Genomic DNA, 20,830 nt, shown 5'->3' with positions numbered 1-20,830 from the left:
TTTTTCCTCATATGGAAATGCAATTATTCCAATATTATTATGAAAGAGACCAGGGTTTCCCTCTTGACTGTTTGGTTCCTCTCATACACAAAAGCCCCACATGTGTTTGCATCTATTTGGATATTACCTATTCCAGGCTATAGATTCATTGTCTTTATTTTTGGAACTATTACACTCTAATTACTGTAATTTTACAAAAGTTCTTGATATTCTTTTAGGGCGATTCTTTTCTCTTTATTCATCCTTTTCAGAATTTTCTTATATATTCCTCAAGGTTTACTCTTTCATGTGAACTGAACCATTTGTCAGCTTGACAAATTCCACTGAAAACCCTGTTAGATTTTTTACTAGAATGAAAATGAATTTATAGATTAATATTGAAATAATCTATTAATATTTCATATATATGTATATATAGAGAGAGAGTCAGGATTTTTTATGTCCTTCAATAATTGCTTTATAACATTTCCATAAAATTTGAATTTATATTTTATTTGAATTAAATACTTAATAATAAATTTTTATTTTTGTTTTTATTGTTAAGAGGATCTTCTGTTATATTATATGAATCACTATTGCTGCCCTATAGGAATGTTATTACTTCTTATATGCTCATTTCAGTATTAGTTTTTCAAACTTTTCCCCAGTCTCTGAAGCTTAAGCATTTAAGGTAAACTTAGTGTCTGTCCTCGAAAGAGTCAATGCTGTTATCTTTGACTACCTTTTTTAGCACTACGGTACATATGGAAGGGTCAAAGTTTCTAATACAACCGTCAGGGTAAAGTCTAAAAGGTATTTATGACAAGGTGTCTGCTAAAATCAGCTCACTCGCAGCAATGGCTTGGACTAGATCCACATGCATTCTCTCCTTTACCTTGTTTTTTGCCCACATAGCAGCTGTATCGGTAAGTAGAGTCCTGCTTTTTGGATATTTAGAAATATTAATTCTAGTATACGTTATCCATTTTCTGTATATTTATTTTTTTTTCAGATTAAGTATCTTCCTAAAGAAAATGGTAAGAATTAGTTCAAATGCACAGAGAGTGTTTTTGAACTTTTTTCGTTCAGCAAGGCTAATAATATTTTTTTTCCCTCACTTTTAACAGTACATGATGCAGACTTTGGTGAACAGAAGGATATTTCAGAAATCAATTTAGGTGAGGTCAATTTTTGCATACTAAAGTATTTAAATTACTTAAAACCCAGTGATGGGATTACTGAAAAGCACTTTCCTTCATAATACTGTATTGTGATTCTTTGGGGGAGAAATATTTATTGATGCTTTGTGAGAAATTGCATTTTCTGAAAGATAAAAATGTGGAAAGAGAAGACAATTAGACCAGACATTCTAGGAGAGCTAGGGAGTCCTCAATGGATCTAGATACATAACACGTTTCTCTTTATAAAAAATTTATTTTTGCAATTTGTATTTGGAAGAAAAGGAAAGCAAATAGATAATTATTCTGATAGTTAAAGAAAAATATAAGAATAAGCCTCTGGTTATATTTAGTGGGGAAACAAAACCCAACCCCTCCACTGGCCATGATATTTTTATTTGTCCAGTCTTGTTGTGGAGTAAGTGCTGTTTTCATTTTTTGGGGGGAGGAGCAAGTGGCTTCTCATGGTTAGAGTGACCTGCTCAGGATTATAGGTAGCAGTGACGGGGCTCACTTCCAGATCTTGCAGCCTGTACCTTAATAGCTCAGTGCTATCTGAAGACTACAAAATGAAAATACCTATACCTATGGGTCAATTTTTCTGGCGTTCTCTCACTCACAGAGAAGCCAGTTAGTTGATATTTAATTGGAATAGCTGGAGAATGGCTGCATAGGCAGAGCAGAAATAGTTTAGGAAGGTAAATGGGTGAATGCATGAATGAGTCCCAAGACTTCAGAGCCAGGCACTAAAATATCTCTTTTTAGAGTCAGACACTGTGTAAACAGTTCAGAGAATCTGATGTTATTTTACAACTGGGCTGGGATTTGAATTTTTAGAGTTTTTCTAATCTCATCCTTATCTATCTAATAAAAATTAATTCTTTACCTCTTTGCCATTTTGTACTCTTCAGGCCTACCACCACCTCTGAACTTTGACCCCAGTGAAGAAATCTCATTACCATGTAATCTTTTTTTTAGGCCATTTCAACCAAACCACCAGGATTGATTGGGTTAGCCATATGGCCAGATTCTAACCCTGTAAATTGATGGTGAAAATCATATAGAGAAAATTGCCACCTTTCACCATCTTCTTTTTGCCTCACAAGGCTGACTTAACATTTCTTATCCTCCACCCCAAGACCTGCTCCTCTCAGTCCTTTTCATTTCAGTAAATGTAACTCACTCCTTCTAGATTTTAGGCTCAGAATCTTAGAGTTGCCCCTAACTCTTGTCTTTCTGTCATACCTTATGCAAAATCTGTCAGCAGATGCTATTAGATCTACTTGATCCTCCCTCCCTTCCTTCCTTCCTTCCTTCCTTCCTTCCTTCCTTCCTTCCTTCCTTCCTTCCTTCCTTCCTTCCTTCCTTCCTTCTCTTCTCTTCTCTTCTCTTCTCTTCTCTTCTTTCTTTCTTTTTTCCCAAGATATGGAGTCTTGCTCTGTTACCTAGGCTGGAGTGCAGTGGCACAATCTCAGCACACTGCAACCTCCACCTCCCGGGTTCAAGTGATTCTCCCGCCTCAGCCTCCCAAGCAGCTGGAATTACAGGTGTCCACCACCATGCAAGGCTAATTGTTGTATTTTTGGTAGAGACAGGGTTTCTATGTTGGTCAGGCTGGTCTTGAACTCATGACCTTGTGATCTGCCCACCTCATCCTCCCAAAGTGCTGGAATTACAGGCATGAGCCACCGTGCCCGGCCTAGATCTACTTTCAAATCATACCACAGTTGAGACTTTTCAGCACTTTTACTGTCCCCACCTTGGTCAGCCACCTCATATCCGAACTGGTCCTTATAACTGTGCTTCCTTTCTGCCTTTGGTCCCTACAGACTATTCTGCACAACATAGAACTCTTCCTTTATTATCCTTCAGATCATGTCATTTCTCTGCTCCAACCTTCTAATGACTTCTCCTCCAACACAAAGTAAAGGCCTTAGAGCCTTGATTCCCAAAGTGTGTTCCACAGGCCAAAATGACTTGTGTCACTCAAGAGCTTTCTCTTGGAAAGGCCGCATTTGAGGATCCACCCCAGACCTACCGAATTAGCATCTCCAATTTGACAGACCCAAGCGGTTTCTATGCACATTAGAGTGTGAGTCGATCTGCTGAAACAGGATTTGTGACTACTCTTCCTCTTCCCACTTGAGCTCTCCAGCCACCCTGACTGCACAGCTACTCCTCTAAGGAAGTGATTTTCAATGTGTTGTCCCTCAGCCAGCAGCATCAGTAAACTTCTCAGGAATGAACATCCTTAGGCCTCGCCCCAGACTTAATGAACCAGAAATCCAAGGGTGGGGGCTCATCAGCCTGTGTTGACCAAGCCTTCCAGGGGACTCTGATGCTCAAGTTTAGGACCACTGACCTAAGACATCAAGGCTTTCCTGCCACAGGACCTTTCTATCTGGTGTTGCCTTTACCTCCACCACATTTCCTTCATTCCCTTACTCTATCATATTTCTGCTAAAATGCCACTTCCTCTGGGGGGCCCTCCCTGACCACTCTTTAATAAAATAGCTAACCTATCTCACCTCAGCACTCTTTCCCACCTTACCTTTTGTTTGTTTCTTTTTTATTGTACTTTCCACCATTTGTCATACTTTACAGTTATTTGTTTATTTGTATGTCTCCCTCTTCCCCCAATCAAGAGTGTCATCTCCTTAAGGACTTTGTTTTATTCTCTGCTATGTCCCAGCATCTAGAAAAATGCTTCAGACACATTAGGCATTTAATAAGTGCGCACCACATGAACAAATTGGGTAATGAATAGATTGAGGCTTGCTTTCACTGGATGTGCACTTCTTTGGGAAGTTCTCCCTGCCCCCCATGACCCCATCCATTCTGTCTGACCACTGGGGCCAAAGTCTGAGTGGGCTCGTTCACTTCACTTTGGAAGAGCTCCCTCAATTCCATTATAATCCAGGCCAGGTGTCAGGAAATACAGATTTTTGCTCAGGACAAACAAATAGTAGAACTATTCTCAATGAAAGAATAGATGGACCAGAACAAAGTCCCTTTATTTAAAAGATTATTCAAATCTGGGTCCTACTGACAGTGGTACGGTGATGTCATTACTGTTTGTGGTTGTTTAATTGCACTGCTAGCATAGGAATAGGTCAGGGCTAAGGAGGTTAAGCAATCTAGCAAATGTGTGCATGAGGAAGGGAATGATGCAGGGATAGCCCTAGTTAGTCACTGGCAAGTGAAATCATGATGCCTGCTAATACGTAACACCTCCTTGGTGTCCTATGCCTAAATGGAGCTGGTTCCTGAATGAACCATGGGCTTTGCCAAATGGGGCCTCTGTTGGCTCATGAGACTGTGGTAATTAATCTCTGCTTTGGTTTCCCGGCCTGTAAATCAGGGCTGTCCTCAGAATGAAGTACAATCCAGTGATTCTGTCTGAAGTCGTTGCATTTTACAGAAAATGTTGCTTGTCACATGAGAGTTATGATAAGTGATGCTCTTTTAATGCTTGAGAAATTTTCCCACAAAGATCTTCCCTTTTAAGAATCTTGCTTACTGAAACAGGATGAGGCCAGGATTAAGCAATACCAGCAGTGGGAGAATGTATTCTGCTAAGCACCTGAGAACAGATGTTTGGAGGTATGGTTTTGAATGGATCTGTCCACAATCCTCTGGTCTTCCTTATGACGTGGGCAGCACCTTGAGCTTGGTTTTGGAGGGTATCATCGTGTTTTCATGGGGAAGAGCAGAATACATTCATCTACACTGGGACAAGAGGCAGAATGGTACGGGGGCAGAAAGAGCCCTGAATGGGAAGGCCGGAGTTTTGATGCTCTCTTGGCCCCTGGATTACGTAGTACATCACTTCATGTCGCTGGACTCTATTTTTTTCTCCATGTCTCTCAATATTTTTCTTTTCTTTTTTGGGATGGAGTCTGGCTCTGTCATCCAGGCTGGAGTGCAGTGGCGCGATCATGGCTCACTGCAACCTCCACCTCCTAGGTTTGAGCAATTCTCCTGCCTTAGCGTCCTCAGTAGCTGGGACTACAGGTGTGCACCACCAAGCTCAGCTAATTTTTGTACTTTTAGTAGAGAAGGGGTTTCACCACATTGGCCAGGCTGGTCTCAAACTCCGGACTTCGGGTGATCCGCCCACCTTGGCCTCCCAAAGTGCTGGGATTACAGGCGTGAGCCACCACCCCCAGCCATTCTCTCAATATTTTTCATCCTCCTTATCAGTGCTGCCTCAAATCCCTTTTTTATAGTCAGTGATCAATAAAATCCCTTCTAACTTATCTCTTACTTTTAAGATTCTTAGACAAGATTTATTGTTTCAAAATTGAAAACAGAGGCTATGACAATATGTGATACTCATTGGCCATTCACATTTGCTCAACTGGAATTTTTGCATTGTTTCAAAAAGTTTTGCCACGTAAAGACTAATATTCAAAGATTTATAATGGCAAAGATTAATTTTATTATGGAAGATGCCTTTTAATAATGTTCACTCAAATATTCTTTTTTTAAAAAAAATTCCATTTCCAGCTGCAGGCTTGGACCTCTTTCAAGGGGACATCCTCTTGCAGGTGAGTACCTGTCAAAGATGCAGTAAGTTCCTCAGGACAGACAGTACCATTGGGTGTCAGTCTCTGCTCTGTCGCCAGCCCTGGGATGGGCACTGTGAAGGAGATAACAGAAATCTCATCTATAATCTGTTCCAGTGAGGAGTTCCACTATAGCCGGTAAGGACGAAAACAGAGGGAAAATAAGTAAACAGCACAAAAGAGTCTAAAATAATTAGATGGCTTATCTATCCAATTTTCCTGGGATTGCAGGCCCCCTTTATTTTGTTCTTAATAATTTCTCTGATTTTTCCAAATTATCTCTCAAGGGACTTCTATTGCTTTCATAATCGGAAGAGAAATTGCCACTAAACCGTTTGAATTGTGTGATAGACTGTTTGCTGTGTGAGAGTTTATTGAAGGAGGAGGTCAAGGTGACCTTGAGGACTAGGCTTCCCACTCACCTTTACCTTTGTTTTCACAGAACTCCAGAAATGGCCTGAGAGACCCAAACACCAGGTGGAAGTTCCCCATTCCTTACATCTTGGCTGATAATTTGGGTAATATTAATTGCTCTTAATTAGGAGTTTTCAGTTTAACTCTCTCTCCCCTCTCAGCCTGATCATGGGCTTCATATTGGGAGTAACCACCAGGGTCTAAGAGGGTTTCCAAGTCCTGGTGAATCTTTATCTCATGGGGAGAAAGGCATGACATTACATCAAAACCAGTGCTGCTTAACCAGTCTGAGATACACAGTATCCAAGAATAACTTTTAAAATGCAACACACATTAAACTATTAGTATAACCAGGAGCAACGTAAAAGAGCAAAAACCCAATGAAATATAGTTTGCATCAGAGCAAGGCAAAGTTTGCACTTTGTTTAGGTGAATCTAAATGTAGTGTGAGGATCCTATTTTCAGCATATGGATTTCTTCTCTTTTTGTTACAAGAGAAACATGCCACACTTTGAGAAATAGAAAAGTGCATGTTTCACATGTTCACAATCCTTTTTTCTTGGTGTTATTAATGTCTACTCTTTTCTCTCTTGAGAAAAAGATCTGAATATGTTACATTTTACTCATTGTTAGAAATAATGACTAGGAGAATCACTTCTCTGCCTTTCAGCTAAGATTGTGTATAGAACTAACAGCCGGTAGAAATAAATATTAGAAGCCCCATGTAGGCACCCTCAAGCAGTTGACTGACAGCTGAGCAGCCATGATGACTCAATGCCTACAAGGCCCCACCTGCTTAGACAGATGGGCAAGATTAGAATGAAGAGGGAAAGCCAGGACAAGGTTGCTTCATCTTGTTGGGCTGCTAGGCTGCTTATAGTCTCAGGAGATGTAGATTATGTTTCAGTATTTTCCATCCTCTTTATCAGCGCTGCCTCGAATCCCTTTTTATGGAGAACAGCTAGATATAAACAAATGTTGTTGTTCTCACTAACACTTGGAAAATTGAGTTATTTTCTCCAGTGTTTGCCTTGCAAATTCATGGAACACCAATAGTTAATGGAACATGATTTAAGAAACACCAACTTTAAAAGGGGTTCTTTCCCATTACAGGTTCTTTTATCCTGGTTGTCACATCTCCACCACCCTATTATGTGCCAGGCACTGTGCCTTCATCTAATATTTTATGTAACCTTCACCATTGCCTCTGTGAGGTGTAAGGCAGTGCTTCTCAGACTGTAATGTGCATAGGATTCGTATGAGGAGCTCGTTAACCTACAGAGTAGGTCAGGGTTGGTGCGTGAGATGTTGCATGTCCAGTGGTCCTCCAGTGATGCTGATGCTATTGGTCCCCACGCAGACCACAGCTTAAGTGATATGGTCTCTCTAGCTGCAAGGTAGGTAAGAAATTATATTTGAGAGTGATTCGAGACAAGTGACCTGACATAAGGTAAAGGTAGTAAGGATACAGCAGTATTTCTCAAGCAACACCATGTGAAGGTCACCTTTAGTGTTAAAGTTCAGATGCCCAGACCCAGACTACTGTGAAAGCAAACTTTCTAACTAGAGTTCAATATTTGCATAGAATTGTTTTATTCAAGTTAAATTTACATACAGTGAAATACACAAATCAGTATACAAGGCTTTTGACAAACACATATGCCTATATAATGCACACTTCCCTCATTCCATGAAGTTCCTTTCTAGGCAGTTCCCATCCCCACTCCCTAAGAGACAACTACCATTCTGATTTTTCCCCGTGGATTAGTTTTTCCTGATTTACAGCTGATTTACAGATAAATGAGCTCATTTCAGTATGCTACTGGCTATCATTTCAGTATGCCACTGGCTATTTTTGTATCTTCTTTTATGAAGATCTGTCCAACTCCTTCATAAGTTTTAAAAATTATATTGTTTGTCTTTTTATTATTTGTAGGATTTTATATATTATGGCTAAAGCCCTTTGTCAGATAGATGTATTATAAATATTTTCTGTTAGTCTGTTACTTACCTATTTGTTTTTGTTTTTCAAGCAGTGAATTTTGAAATGCAAAAGCTTTAAATGCCGATAAAGTGTGATTTATCAATTTTTTAACTTATGGTTTGTGTTTTTATATTCTAAGAAATCTGTGCTTAAACCAAGTCACAAAGATATATTCCAATATTTTTTGAAGTTGTGTGGTTTCAATTTTTGTCTATAATTGATTGCAAACTAATTTTATGTACAACAGGATGAAGAGATTGAGAGTGATTGATTGGTATTTACTAGCCCAGTTGTTCCAGCAACATTTGCTATAAAACTTTGCTTTCCTCATTGAGTACTCTTTGCAAGAGTCTTGTTTGCCAAGTTTTCCAAGACTCCTTATCTCTTGATCTGGTATCTCTATTTTGTTCTCTTATTCTACTTGTCCATCATCATGTCAAAAATCACTATGTTGATTGATCTAGCTTTATAGTTAACCTTGAATTGAGTGCTCCAGCTTTGCTCTCCAATTTCAAGACAGTTTAGCCTACTCCAGATCTTTTGCATTTTCATATATATTTTCTCCAAAAAGCCTGCTGGGATTTTGATAGGAATGTGTTTATTCTGTACATAAATCTGTATAAAACTAGTATCTTAAAAATACTGAGTCCTATAATCTATAAACATGGTACATCTATCCATTTATTTCAGTCTTCTTTAATTTTTCTAATCCACGTTTTATAAATTTCAGTGTAGAGATCTTGTGTGTCTTTGGTAAATTCATTTCTAAGCATTTTATATTTTTGATGCTATTAAAATGAAATTAAACAAAAAATTTTACCACTTAATGTTTTCTGCTAATACATAAAAATACAGTGGAGTTTTATATATTGATTTTGTATCCTGTTACCTTGCTAAATTTACTCATTAACTTTAATTGTTGATTTGTAGTTTTTTTTTTTAGGACTTTTAATAAAAATTCTTCTTGCCTATCAGTATAGACAGTGTTACTGGTTCCTTTCCAAGTTTTACACCATGTATTGCTTTTTCTTGTCTTATTGTTCTGGCTAGGACCTTCATTACCATGTTGAATAGAAGTGGTAAGAGTGGACATCTTTGCTTCATTGGCTTGTTTTAGTGGTAGTATTCAATACTTCATTCATGTGGGACATGAATGTTTTCCACAGATGCCCTTTGTCAGATGGCATATTTTCATCATGAATAGCTGTTACAGTGTATCAAATGTTTTTCCTGCGACAATTTAGATAACTATACTTTTTATTCCTTATCGTGTAATATGGTAAATAACATCAAATTTGAATGCTAAACCAACTTTGCATTTCTCAGATGAGCTCTACTTGGTTATGATGTATTATCCTTTTCATATTTTGCTGGATCCCACTTGGTAATATTTTGTTATAGATTTTTGTGTTTATATTCATAAAAAGTATAGGTTTCTAATTTACTTTTTTGTAATATCTTTATTAGGCTTTAGTAATAAAGCTATGTAGATCTCAAAACCATCTTGAAAATGTTTCCTCTTCTTTTATCTTTTGAATAAGTTTGTGTATGATTAAAATTTTTTCTTTCTTAAATGTTGGTAAAATTCACCAATAAAACAACCAAGTAATGGAATTTTCTTTGTGGGATAGTATTTTTATAATGAATTCAATTTATTTAATAATTATACAATTATTCTTATTTTCTATTATGCTGCTTTTATTAAATTATGTTTTTCAGTAATAAAAAATTTAGATTATCTTAATAGATGCAGAAAAAGCATTTGACAAAATTTAACAACTATTTCAACTAAGTTGTCAAAATGTTGGCATAATATCTCATTATCTTTATAATGTCTGTAGAATCTTTAGTAATATTCCTATTTCATTCTTGATATCGGCAATTTGTGCTTTTCCTCTTTTTCTCTTGACATGTCCTGCTAGGGGCTTATTGATTTTATTAATATTTTTACAGAACCAACTTTTGATTTGTTAATTTTCTCTTGCTTCTCTGCTTTCTATTTAGTTGCTTTCTGTTATCTTTATTATTTCCTTTCTCCTACTTCTTTCAGGTTTAATTTGCTCTTTTTCTATGTCCTTAAGATGAAAATTCATATCACTTATTTTAAATCTTCATTTTTTCTGATGTAATATATTCTACAACGTGGCTACTAACGCTATAAATTTTATTTAAAGCACTGCTTTACTGCTTTCTTCAAATTTTGATATGGTGTATGCTTATTAAAGTTTAGTGTATTAATGGATACTTCATAATTTATCTTGTGAATATTTTCATTCATGGATGGGATAAAAGTGTGTTTAAATTTTTAAAAATATTGTCCTTAGCCTTACTACTATGCAAGCATTTTGCAATGTTATAATTCCATTTATACCCCTGCCCTTTATTGTTTAGTATTTTCTATCTTATGCTTCATGAGTCTCACACTATAGTGTTAGGATTTTTTATTTAAACAGTTGTCTTTTAAAGTAATTAATGAAAAACAAGACAGTCTTTATATTTTATTTTATATTTGCAATTTCTGGTGCTCTTCATTGCTCCTGTAAATTTGAGTTCTTATCTAGTATCATTTCTCTTCAGTTTGAAGAACTTCCTTTAGCATTTCTTATAAAGCAGATCTGTTGATAACAAATTCTGGTTTCTCTTTTACCTGAAAATGATCTTTATTTTGCCTCCATTTTGAGAATATTTTAACTGGAAATAGAATTTGAGTTCAGAGTAGTGTTAAAATTATTATTTTAACATTTTTAAATTTTAATGCATTGTCTTTTTGTTTTCCAACATTTGATTATAAAAACTTTTAAATAATCAAAAACTTAAAAGCATTGTGCAGCGAACACTCACATACTCACAACCTAGATGACAATTAACAGTTTTATTTGCTTTATCTCATCTATCCATCCTAATATCACTCTATGAATCTATTGTATTTTTGATGCATTTCAAAATTGCTTTCAGACACTAGTAGACTTTACCCCAGTCACTTCAGTATACATGTAACTAACTACAGTTCAATATTTGTGTATAGTTCCCTTTACCATAAAATATATATAGGATAAAGTATATGGGCCTTAGATGTACATTTCGATGAGTTCTTAAAGATTTATGCACCTATGTAATCCACATTCCTATCAAGAGATGGAACATGTTTATAATATATATACCTCCGAAACCTAACTTCCTATGAAGAGATGAAACATTTTTATCATTCCAGAAAGTTCTTTTATGGCCCTTTCAAGTTATTCTCACTTTTCCAGAAAAAAAAAAAAAAAAAAAAACCACTGTCTTATTTTTTCTTTTTTCTTCATAGGTGAATTTAACCTCTTCTAGAATTTCATATAAGTGGAATCATATGTTATATACTCTTGATTAAGGCTTCTTTTTACTCAGTAAAGTGTTATTGGGTTGCTGTGTTTACCAGTAATTTGTTCTTTTTTTGTTACTGAGTGTCATTTCATTGAATTGAGTATGTCACAGCGTGTTTTACCATTCTCTTGGATTGAATCTATGTTTTGGCTATTATGAATAAAGCTATTATGAACAGTCTTGCACATATTCTTTTTTAAAATATATTTTCATATCTCTGGTGTAAATACGAATAAAATTGCTGGGTTATAGTATAGGTGTAGGTTTAGTGTTAGACCTCTTTCAATGTGCTGGTACCATTTTACACAACCACAATCAATGTATTTGAGTTTCATTTACACCATGTCTTTGCTAACATCTGGTGTTGTCAATTTTTTAAATTTTAGCCATTCTTTTGGGCATGTAGTGCTATCTTATTAATTTATTGATTTCTATTTCCCTGATGACTAGTAATGTTGGTCTCCTTTAAAGTTTGTTGTTGGTCATTTGTATATCTTCCCTTGTAAAATATCTTCTCTGTTAACCCATTTTAAAAATTGGGTTATTTGTTATTTAGTATTGAGTTGTAAGTGTTCTTTATATATTTTAGATATGTCTTTTGTCAGATATATATTTTGCAAATATTTCGCTCCAGATACACTGTTTCTTGTCTCCAGTGTCTGATAAGAAATAATCCATCTTTCATATTGTTGTTCTCCTGTATATAATGTCTTTTTTCTCTAGTTCCTTTCATATGTCCTCTTTATTTTTGTTTTTATAACAGTTTGATTATGATATGCTTATGTTGATTTTCTTTTTATTCATCTTGCTTGGGCTCACCAAGTTTCTTATATCTTTTAGGTGATTTTTAAATAACCAAATCTGAAAAATATTAGGCTGTTATTTGCTCAGATATTTTTCTGTGTGTCACCTATCCATCAGAGACTCTAACTGCACATATCTTAGACTGGGTGGTATTTTTTGCATTGGTCACTAAAGCTCTATTCATTTTTCTGAACATTTTTCTCTCTGTCTCTTTTATCATCGCCAGTCAACTTTTAAAATTATCCAGTGAATTTTTTATTTTGGATATAATACTGATAGAATTTTCACTGGGTTCTTTTATATAATTCCCATTTGTCTGCTGAGATTATTTGCGTGTTCATCTTTTTTTTCCATTAAATTCTTTAACAAGTATATAAGAGAGATTTAAAGTGTTTATCTGCTAATTCTAACATTTTAGTCATCTTGGGGTCTGTTTCTCTAGTTACTGCTTTTAATATTATCTATGGATAACAGTTTCCTGTTTCTTCACAGGTCTCATAGTTTTTGATTATATATTAGGCATTATATTACATTGTAGTGATTATGCATATTCTCATTCTTCTCTGAATTGTGTTACTTTTTGTTAGAGCAGTTAAACTACTGCATGATCATCTGGAATTTGTGGAGGCTTTGTGTGGTTTTGTCCTTGGTTCAAGGCAAATCTCTTAGTGCTGGAACATAGTCTTTACTGTTAAGTCACGGTCCTTCTGGGGTTTCAATGGAATGCCAGAGTTTCCCCAGCCCCTGTAACTTTGCATGACTCAAACTCCAGATTGTCCCTCCACTGCAGTGGGCAGCAACTGATGTATCTGTTCAGGTTGCTCAGTCTTCCAATGGCTACTTCCCACTAAGGGCCTTGGAGCCTTCTCCCATTTATGCTAAGTTCATGAGTTAGACAAGGATTGAAGGGGCACTTATCCACAAACTTTGGGATGAATGTCCTCCTTGTCAACCATGACTTTCCTTTCCAGGACTTCCTCCCTTGATTTTCAGACACTCAGGTTAAAACTCAGCCCCAAACCTGTCCCTGTGGTATGTTAAGAAAATACAACTGTAGATTTATGCCTGAGTTCTCTCTTTCTCACACTGAAGAAATTAGGGTGTGCCCTCATGCAAAAAGCTGTATAAATGTGAATCTTACCCAGTGAAATTTTCCATTTTTTAAGAAAAAAGTCCTCCATTTTCCACCTGTTTTAGCTATTTTCCAGCATATTTAAAGAGTTTATTTTCTCATTTTTTCAAATTTACAACTGTTATCTGTGGGAGGATTAATTAGATTCAAGCTCCTTGACCGTTATGAGCACCAGAGATTCTCTCAAAGGATTCCTAAACTGAATCTAGGTAGCCTTCTTATGCTTGTCTTCTAATACACACAGCCATTGGTATCTGAAGTTAACTCTTCTCAAAAGAAAAATACCTAGAATAAATAAAGTTAACTCTTCTCATATTATTTGATCCAGGGTTAAAGGAATGCTAGTGGTTTTCAAAACTAACTTGTTGTTTGACACAGAACTATATACAATTTACTATGCCAGGGCAGTCGGCTAGGAAGAAGGGTTACAATGAGACAAAAAGTATACCCCATTCTCTTAAGGAGCTAACGGGGTCTTAAGTGTAGCAAAACACCTACATAAAGGTGACTCATGAAAATCAAGTTTTGGCCACCTGTGATCTCAGCACTCTGGGAGGCCGAGGCAGGAAGATCACTTGAGCCCAGGAGTTGAAGACCAACCTGAGCAACTGAGACTCACATCTCCAAAAAAGAGAGAAGAAAGAGAGAGAGAGAGAGAGAGAGAGAGAGAAAGAAAGAAAGAAAGAAAGGAAGGAGAGAGGGAGGGAGGAAGGAAGGAAGGAAGGAAGGAAGGAAGGAAGGAAGGAAGGAAGGAAGGAAGGAAGGAAGGAAGGAGAGGAGGGGAGGAAGGAAGGAAGGAGGACCAAATGTGGCTCCTGCATTCAGAGGAGGGGCACTCAGGGTTGCCTTCATGGAGAAGAGGAAGACTTCAAATGGGCTCTATTTCCATTTATCCCAATGATGTTGAGGCAATTTTTACAAAATTATTACAGTGTTGCTTAGTTCCCTCTTTACAACTTATTCAGGTGTGCAGAAGGAAGAAGAGGTATGATTTAAAAATTAACCACTTGCAGAAATCCCACCATTTGGATTTAGGATAAAAAAGTCACATAGCCTTCTAGGAAGTTTGACTTCAGTAAAATCACTTTTTTTCTTACATTGTTGCGACACCACAGCTATCTTAGGTATATCTCTTCATATTACAGATGTAACTAAATAAGAATAGGCAAAAGTGCATGAAAATCTCCCAGCAGATGGATGCGTGCTCTTGTTGTTATCTGTGTTGTTTCTACAATTAGTTTATTGAATATTCCCATGACTATTTCTTTAATGATCTTGATATGATATTATGACATCCAGGCTGTGGAAGCTCCAACTTGATAGTTTATCAAATGAAATAAAGGCCAGAAAAATATGATGTAATTTCCTGGGCAATAACTATAAACTATTTGAGAGAAAGCACTAAATCAAATGTGTAAGAAATATAATTTAATTTTATATAGCTTGGCTTAATTTTTAACTTAGATTCTAGCCTTCAGTAAGTTGATGGGAGGGGGAAAATACACACAAAGTAAAACATAATCTCAGTTCCTCTGGAGTATCTTTCTTCTCTACCCCATCTTTGTTTTACAATGCCAAAGTGCATGCCTGCTATGTGAAATGAAAGGCATTTGATCTTTGGTCATTGGTCCCCACAGGTTACCAGTCAGCATCTATTTTTCCTGCCCCTTCAAGTCCACTATGGCTTCTGCTGCTTGGTTACCGAGCTTGGGTTACAGAAATATTTTCTAAGACTGTGTGCAGTACTAGCTGTCTAGTCTTGCCATCTCCCAGGCATCTTGCTGGGAAGCAGGGTAAAATACCGTATGTGCCTCTTATGCTCTCATAACCCACAAACCTCTCTAAGCTCTGCTTTCCTCCTCCAGAAAGAGAGAAAGTCTTTTTAGATTAGGGTAAGGACCACTATCTCACTGCCTTTCTCTAAGGTACTTTATCTATGTCGACTAAAGCCAGAGCTACTCACAAGTCACTTTTGTTTTCTGCTCTGCCATGTGACTCTCCTGAGGCAATGCACTCTAAATCTCTGCTTCAGTGGGCGAAAGGGAAAGGGAGAAAGTGTTGAAGTTATTTTATTATTTTATTTAGCCATATACACATGTGAGTATTCTTATTTTGTAGACATATTTGCATTGTGCATTCAAGGTATGCACTTAATGTTTATGTCCACAACTAATTTTGCACACGTCCATAACCAATTTTGCAGTTTTAGTTACCAGGAAATCTATTTATTAACAAAAAATCTATCATGCACCTCTGTGGATTTCATGTGGTAGCATGGTTTTCTCTAAACTATAAGTTATAGATATTATCCAAAATTTAAACTAACGCTTATTGATATTTTTACTGATGTCTGCAGGGCTGAATGCTAAAGGAGCCATTCTGTATGCCTTTGAGATGTTCCGCCTCAAGTCCTGTGTGGATTTCAAGCCCTATGAAGGAGAGAGCTCATATATCATATTTCAACAGTTTAACGGGTTGGTATGAAATTTTACAGAGTGAAAATCATGCATACTTTGGTTTATAAAAAGTGACACATCTCTTTCAAATCTGAAAAGAGGAAATTGGAAAGAAACTAAAAGGAAAATAAAATTGTTCACTGTGAATTTTTAAATTATATAACATTTTTAGCATACTCTGTACAGAATGAATTATTTGGATATGTCTTGGCTTCAGGGAAATCTATTTCAATACTATTTTTAGGTTTAGGTCATGTTTTAAATTAGAATACTTTTTTAAAAGTCAGCTTTATTGAAGTATAAACTTGACCCTTTAAAGAGTACTGTTCTAAGTTGTAGTACTCTGTTGCTAGACTTTGAAAAGTTGTAGATATAAATTTGCTCTTCATAGTTATTTATTTCTAAGAAGAACTAAATGATGTATCAAGGAAGAAGCCGTTTTTCTTCAATGGTGTTTATGTCAACCAATAGATTGGGAAGCAAAGCCGCCATCTGTTGTGACGCTGTATGTTTGTGTCTTCAGCTCCATTTGGGGGTATTTCCTCACTCCCTCACACTGCAGTTTCCATTGCTGCCTCTAGGCTTTGCCTGCAGTGGTTGTCTGGTCCTGGCCATGTGTGATTTATTTATTTATTTTTGGTGACATGACTATGTTCTTTAGCAGTGATTTCTGAGATTTGGTGCACCCGTCACCCAAGAACTGTACCCAAAGTGTAGTCTTTTATCCCTCACCACACCCCATCCTTTCCCCTGAGTCCCCAAAGTCCATGTACCATTCTTTTGCCTTTGCATCCTTATAACTTAGCTCCCACATATGAGTGAGAACATACAATGTTTGTTTTTTCCATTCCTGAGTTACTTCACTTAGAATAATGGTCTCCAACTCCATCCATTTATATATATATATACACACACACATACACACATACGTATATATATGATGGGCATTTGGGCTGGTTCCATATTTTTTCAGTTGCAAATTGTGCTGCTATGAACATTTGTGTGCAAGCATCTTTTTCGTATAGTGACTTCTTTTTCTCTGGGTGGATAGATACCTAGTAGTGGGGTTGCTGGATCGAATAATAGATCTACTTTTAGTTCTTTTAGGAACCTCCACACTGTTTTCCATAGTCATTGTACTAGTTCACATTCCCATCCACAGTGTAAAACTGTTCCCTTTTCATGCATCCACACTAGTTTATATTATTTTTTTATTTTTTAATTATGGCCATTCTTATAGGAGTGAGGTGGTATCACACTGTAGTTTTTATTTGTATTTCCCTGATAATTAGTAATGTTGAACATTTTTTCATGTGTCTGTTGCCCTTTTGTATATCTTCTTTTGATAATTGTCTATTCATGTTCTTAGCCCACTTTTTGATGGGATTGTTTGTATTTTTCTTGCTAATTTGTTTGGGTTCTTTATAGATTCTAGATACTAGTCCTTTGTTGGACATATACATTGTGAAGATTTTTCTCCCACTTCCCACTCTGTGGGTTGTCTGTTAACTCTGCTGATTATTCCTTTTGCCATGCAGAAACTTTTGAGTTTAATTAAGTCCCATTTATTTATCTTTGTTTTTGTTGCATTTGCTTTTAGCTTCTTAGTCATGAAATCTTTGCCTAAGCCAATGTCTAGAAGTGTTTTTCTGATTTTACCTTCTAGAATCTTTATGGGTTCAGGTCTTAGATTTAAGTCTTTGATCCATCTTGAGTTGATTTCTATGTAGGGTGAGAGAAGAGGATCTAGTTTCATTCTTCCACGTGTGGCTTGCCAATTATCCCAGCACCGTTTGTTGAATAGGATGTCGTTCCACCACTTTATGTTTTTGTTTGCTTTGTTGAAGATCAGTTGGCTGTAAGTATTTGAGTTTATTTCTGTGTTCTCTATTCTGTTCCATTGGTCTATGTGTCTATTTTTATACCAGTACTTTCCTGTTTTAATGACTATGGCCTTAGAGTATAGTTTGAAGTTGGGTAATGTGATGACTCCAGATTTGTTCTTTTTGCTTAGTCTTGTGTTGGTTATGTGGGTTCTTTTTTGGTTCCGTATGAATTTTAGGACTGTTTTTCTAGATCTGTGAAGAATGATGGTATTTTGAAGGGAATTGTATTGAATTTGTACATTGCTTTTGGCAATTGTGGTCATTTTCACAATATTGATTCTACTCATCCATGAGCATGGGATAGCTTTCCATTCGTTTGTGTCATCTATGATTTATTTCAGCAGTGTTTTGTAGTTTTCCTTGTAGAGGTCTTTCAGTCTTTGGTTAAGTATATTCCTAAGTGTTTTATTTTATGTTTTGCAGCTGTTGTGAAAGGGGTTGAGTTCTTGATTTGATTCTCAGCTTGGTCACTGTCAGTATTTAGAAGAGCTACTGATTTGTGTAAATTAATTTTGTATCCTGAAATTTTACTGAATTTGTTTAGCAGTTCTAGGAGCTTTTTGGATGAGACTTTAGGGTTTTTTTAGGTATACAGTCGTATCATCAGCAAACAGTGCTAATTTGACTTCCTGTTTACTGATTTGGATGCCCTTTATTTCTTTCTCTTGTCTGATTGCTTTGGCTAGGACTTCCAGTAGTATGTTGAATAGAAGTAGTGACAGAGGGCATCTTTGTCTTGTTCCAGTTCTCAGGGGAAATGCTTTCAACTTTTTGTCATTCACTATAAAGTTGACTGTGGGTTTGTTGTAGATGACTTTTATTAGTTTAAGGTATGTGCCAATTTTGCTGAAGGTTTTAATCATACAGGGATGGTGGACTTCGTCAAATGCTTTTTCTGCATCGATTGAGATGATCATGTGAATTTTGTTTTTAATTCCGTTTATGTGGGGTATCACATTTATTGACTTGTGTATGTGAAACCATCCCTGCATCCCTGGTATGAAACCCACTTGATCGTGTTGAATTATCTTTTTGACAGGCTGTTTGATTCAGTTCACCAGTACATTGTTGAGGATTTTTGCATGTATGAACATATTGGGGGATACAAGGGATATTGGTCTATAGTTTTCTTTATTTGTTGTGGGGGATGGGGGTGTGGTTCCCAGTCTAGTGGAGTTATATTCCAGGAGGGATTATGGCTGCCTCTGCTGAGTTATACAGGTTGCCAAGGAAGTGGGGAAAAGCCTGCAGTCACAGGTGTCACCCTGCTCCCATGCAGCCCGCAGCCCTAAAGGCTGGGCTTTTGCACCGTGCCCCTTCAACAGCACTGAGTCCATTTCCAGGCGGCTGGTGACCAGGGCTGAGAACTTGTCCCAGACCACGAGCCTCCCTGTTGAGAAAGCAAGCAGACTCACAGGTTTTCAGCATCTCAGGGAGCCTGCAGTTGTGATCCAGTTCCTTCAGAGGGTCTATGGATTCTCTCGGCTTTCCTGGTATGTTCCTGCGGTAGTTCTTGGAGCAAAAATTCATGATGTGAGTCTCCATACACTGTTCTGTCCAGGCAGCTGCAAGCTAGTCCTGCCTCCTATCACCCATCTTAATCCCGAGTCCTGACCATGGGGTTTTAATAATCATGGATGGATAGTATGATGAAAATGGTAGTTAGCACGTGATTTAGCCTCTTAGGGAAAAAATGCAAAAAATAGCAGTTAAATAAAAGAAAAATACTGATAACTACTTAGATACAAATTAAAAACCTAACTCACCAGAGTAGTTATTTTTGGAGCTTGCTTATTTGTTTGTTTGTTTATTTATTTATTTATTTATTTATTTATTTATTTATTTATTTATTTTGAGACAGAGTCTGTCTCTGTCAGCCAGGCTGGAGTGCAGTGGCATGATCTTGGCTCACTGGAACCTCCATCTCTCAGGCTCAAGCAATTCTCCCACCTCAGTCTCTTGAGTAGCTGGGATTACAGGCATGTGCCACCATGCTTGGCTAAGTTTTGTATTTTTAGTAGAGACGGAGTTTCACTATGTTGGCCAGGCTGGTCTTGAACTCCTGACCTCAAGTGATCCGCCCACCTCGGCCTCCCAAAGTGCTGGGATTACAGGCGTAAACCACCATTACAGGCATGAGCCACTGAGCCCGGCCTCATTCTTCTATTTTTTAAAAAACTGTACACCTACTACATTCCAGGAAGTATGCTAGACTGTAGGTGCAACAAAATATGCAATACGGTCTTAGCCCTCAGTAGGCTTACAGTTGGCAGGTGGGGATGGTGGAGAAATTAGTACATTGTCTTAATACATGACAATGAGTGTCCTGGGTTGCAGCAGGGCAGGAGTGGGGCCACTGAGAAAGTGTGGGATGAAGCATCAGGGAGAGCTGAGATGACTGTTAGAAAGAAGAAGGGAGGACAAATTAGGGGCAGGAAGAGGGAGAGAGGGAGAGGGTGAAGGAGGAGAAGGAGAAAGAGGAAGGGGAGGAGAGGATCAAAGGGAAGAAGAGGGAGAGGGTGAGAAGAGAGCAAACATGAACCTGAACCTGGTTACACGGAGAACCCCCTAAGTTCGGTGTGCCTGGAGTTTTGCATGTCAGGGGCAGATAATGAGCAGGAGCCAGGAAGGTGAGCAGGAGCCTGGTGATGGAGAGCCATGTGTGAGGGACCTATTGTTTGGTGCAAGGTTCGTTCTATGCTAGTTTTCCATTGTAGAAAGATTACTTGATCAACAGTGGTTAAATAATTGAAATAGAGCAAGACTGGTGGCAAGAGATCGATTAACGGATGCTCCAAATTTCCAGGGGAAAAATGGAAGGGACCTGCACCAAGGAAGAGGCAGTTGATACAAAGAAGAGGGAATGGATTTCGGAAATACGTGAAAAAGTAGATTTATCAGAACCTAACCTTATCAAATTGGTTAGTGGGAGGGATTAGGAAGGGAGAGGAGTCAAAACTCTCTGAGATTTTGGATTTGGATGACTGGCAAGTGGTAACTTCGTTTGCTGAGGCTGGGAATATTGCTGAAAGAATAACTTTGGGGATGAGGTAGGAGAGTAAACTT

At 37.3% G+C, this 20,830-nt stretch overlaps 1 protein-coding gene across 1 annotated transcript in view; it reads left to right on the top strand.

Moving 5' to 3' along the window:
* Nucleotides 1-826: 826 nt before the first annotated feature.
* The window catches only part of MEP1A (meprin A subunit alpha), a 43,167-nt gene continuing 23,163 nt past the window's right edge, over nucleotides 827-20,830 (top strand). The window contains exons 1-6 of the mRNA XM_005552799.3: nucleotides 827-905; nucleotides 992-1,016; nucleotides 1,107-1,157; nucleotides 5,667-5,707; nucleotides 6,168-6,243; nucleotides 15,779-15,896. Of these exons, the coding sequence (XP_005552856.1) occupies nucleotides 837-905; nucleotides 992-1,016; nucleotides 1,107-1,157; nucleotides 5,667-5,707; nucleotides 6,168-6,243; nucleotides 15,779-15,896 (380 nt within the window). The 5' untranslated portion in view covers nucleotides 827-836. The remainder of the gene's footprint in view (nucleotides 906-991; nucleotides 1,017-1,106; nucleotides 1,158-5,666; nucleotides 5,708-6,167; nucleotides 6,244-15,778; nucleotides 15,897-20,830) is intronic.

Source organism: Macaca fascicularis, chromosome 4, assembly GCF_037993035.2.
Source record: "Macaca fascicularis isolate 582-1 chromosome 4, T2T-MFA8v1.1".
NCBI classification, from domain to species: Eukaryota; Metazoa; Chordata; class Mammalia; order Primates; family Cercopithecidae; genus Macaca; species Macaca fascicularis.
The sequence above is the reverse complement of the archived record's forward strand: the minus strand, read 5'-3'. Positions and strand labels throughout refer to the sequence as shown.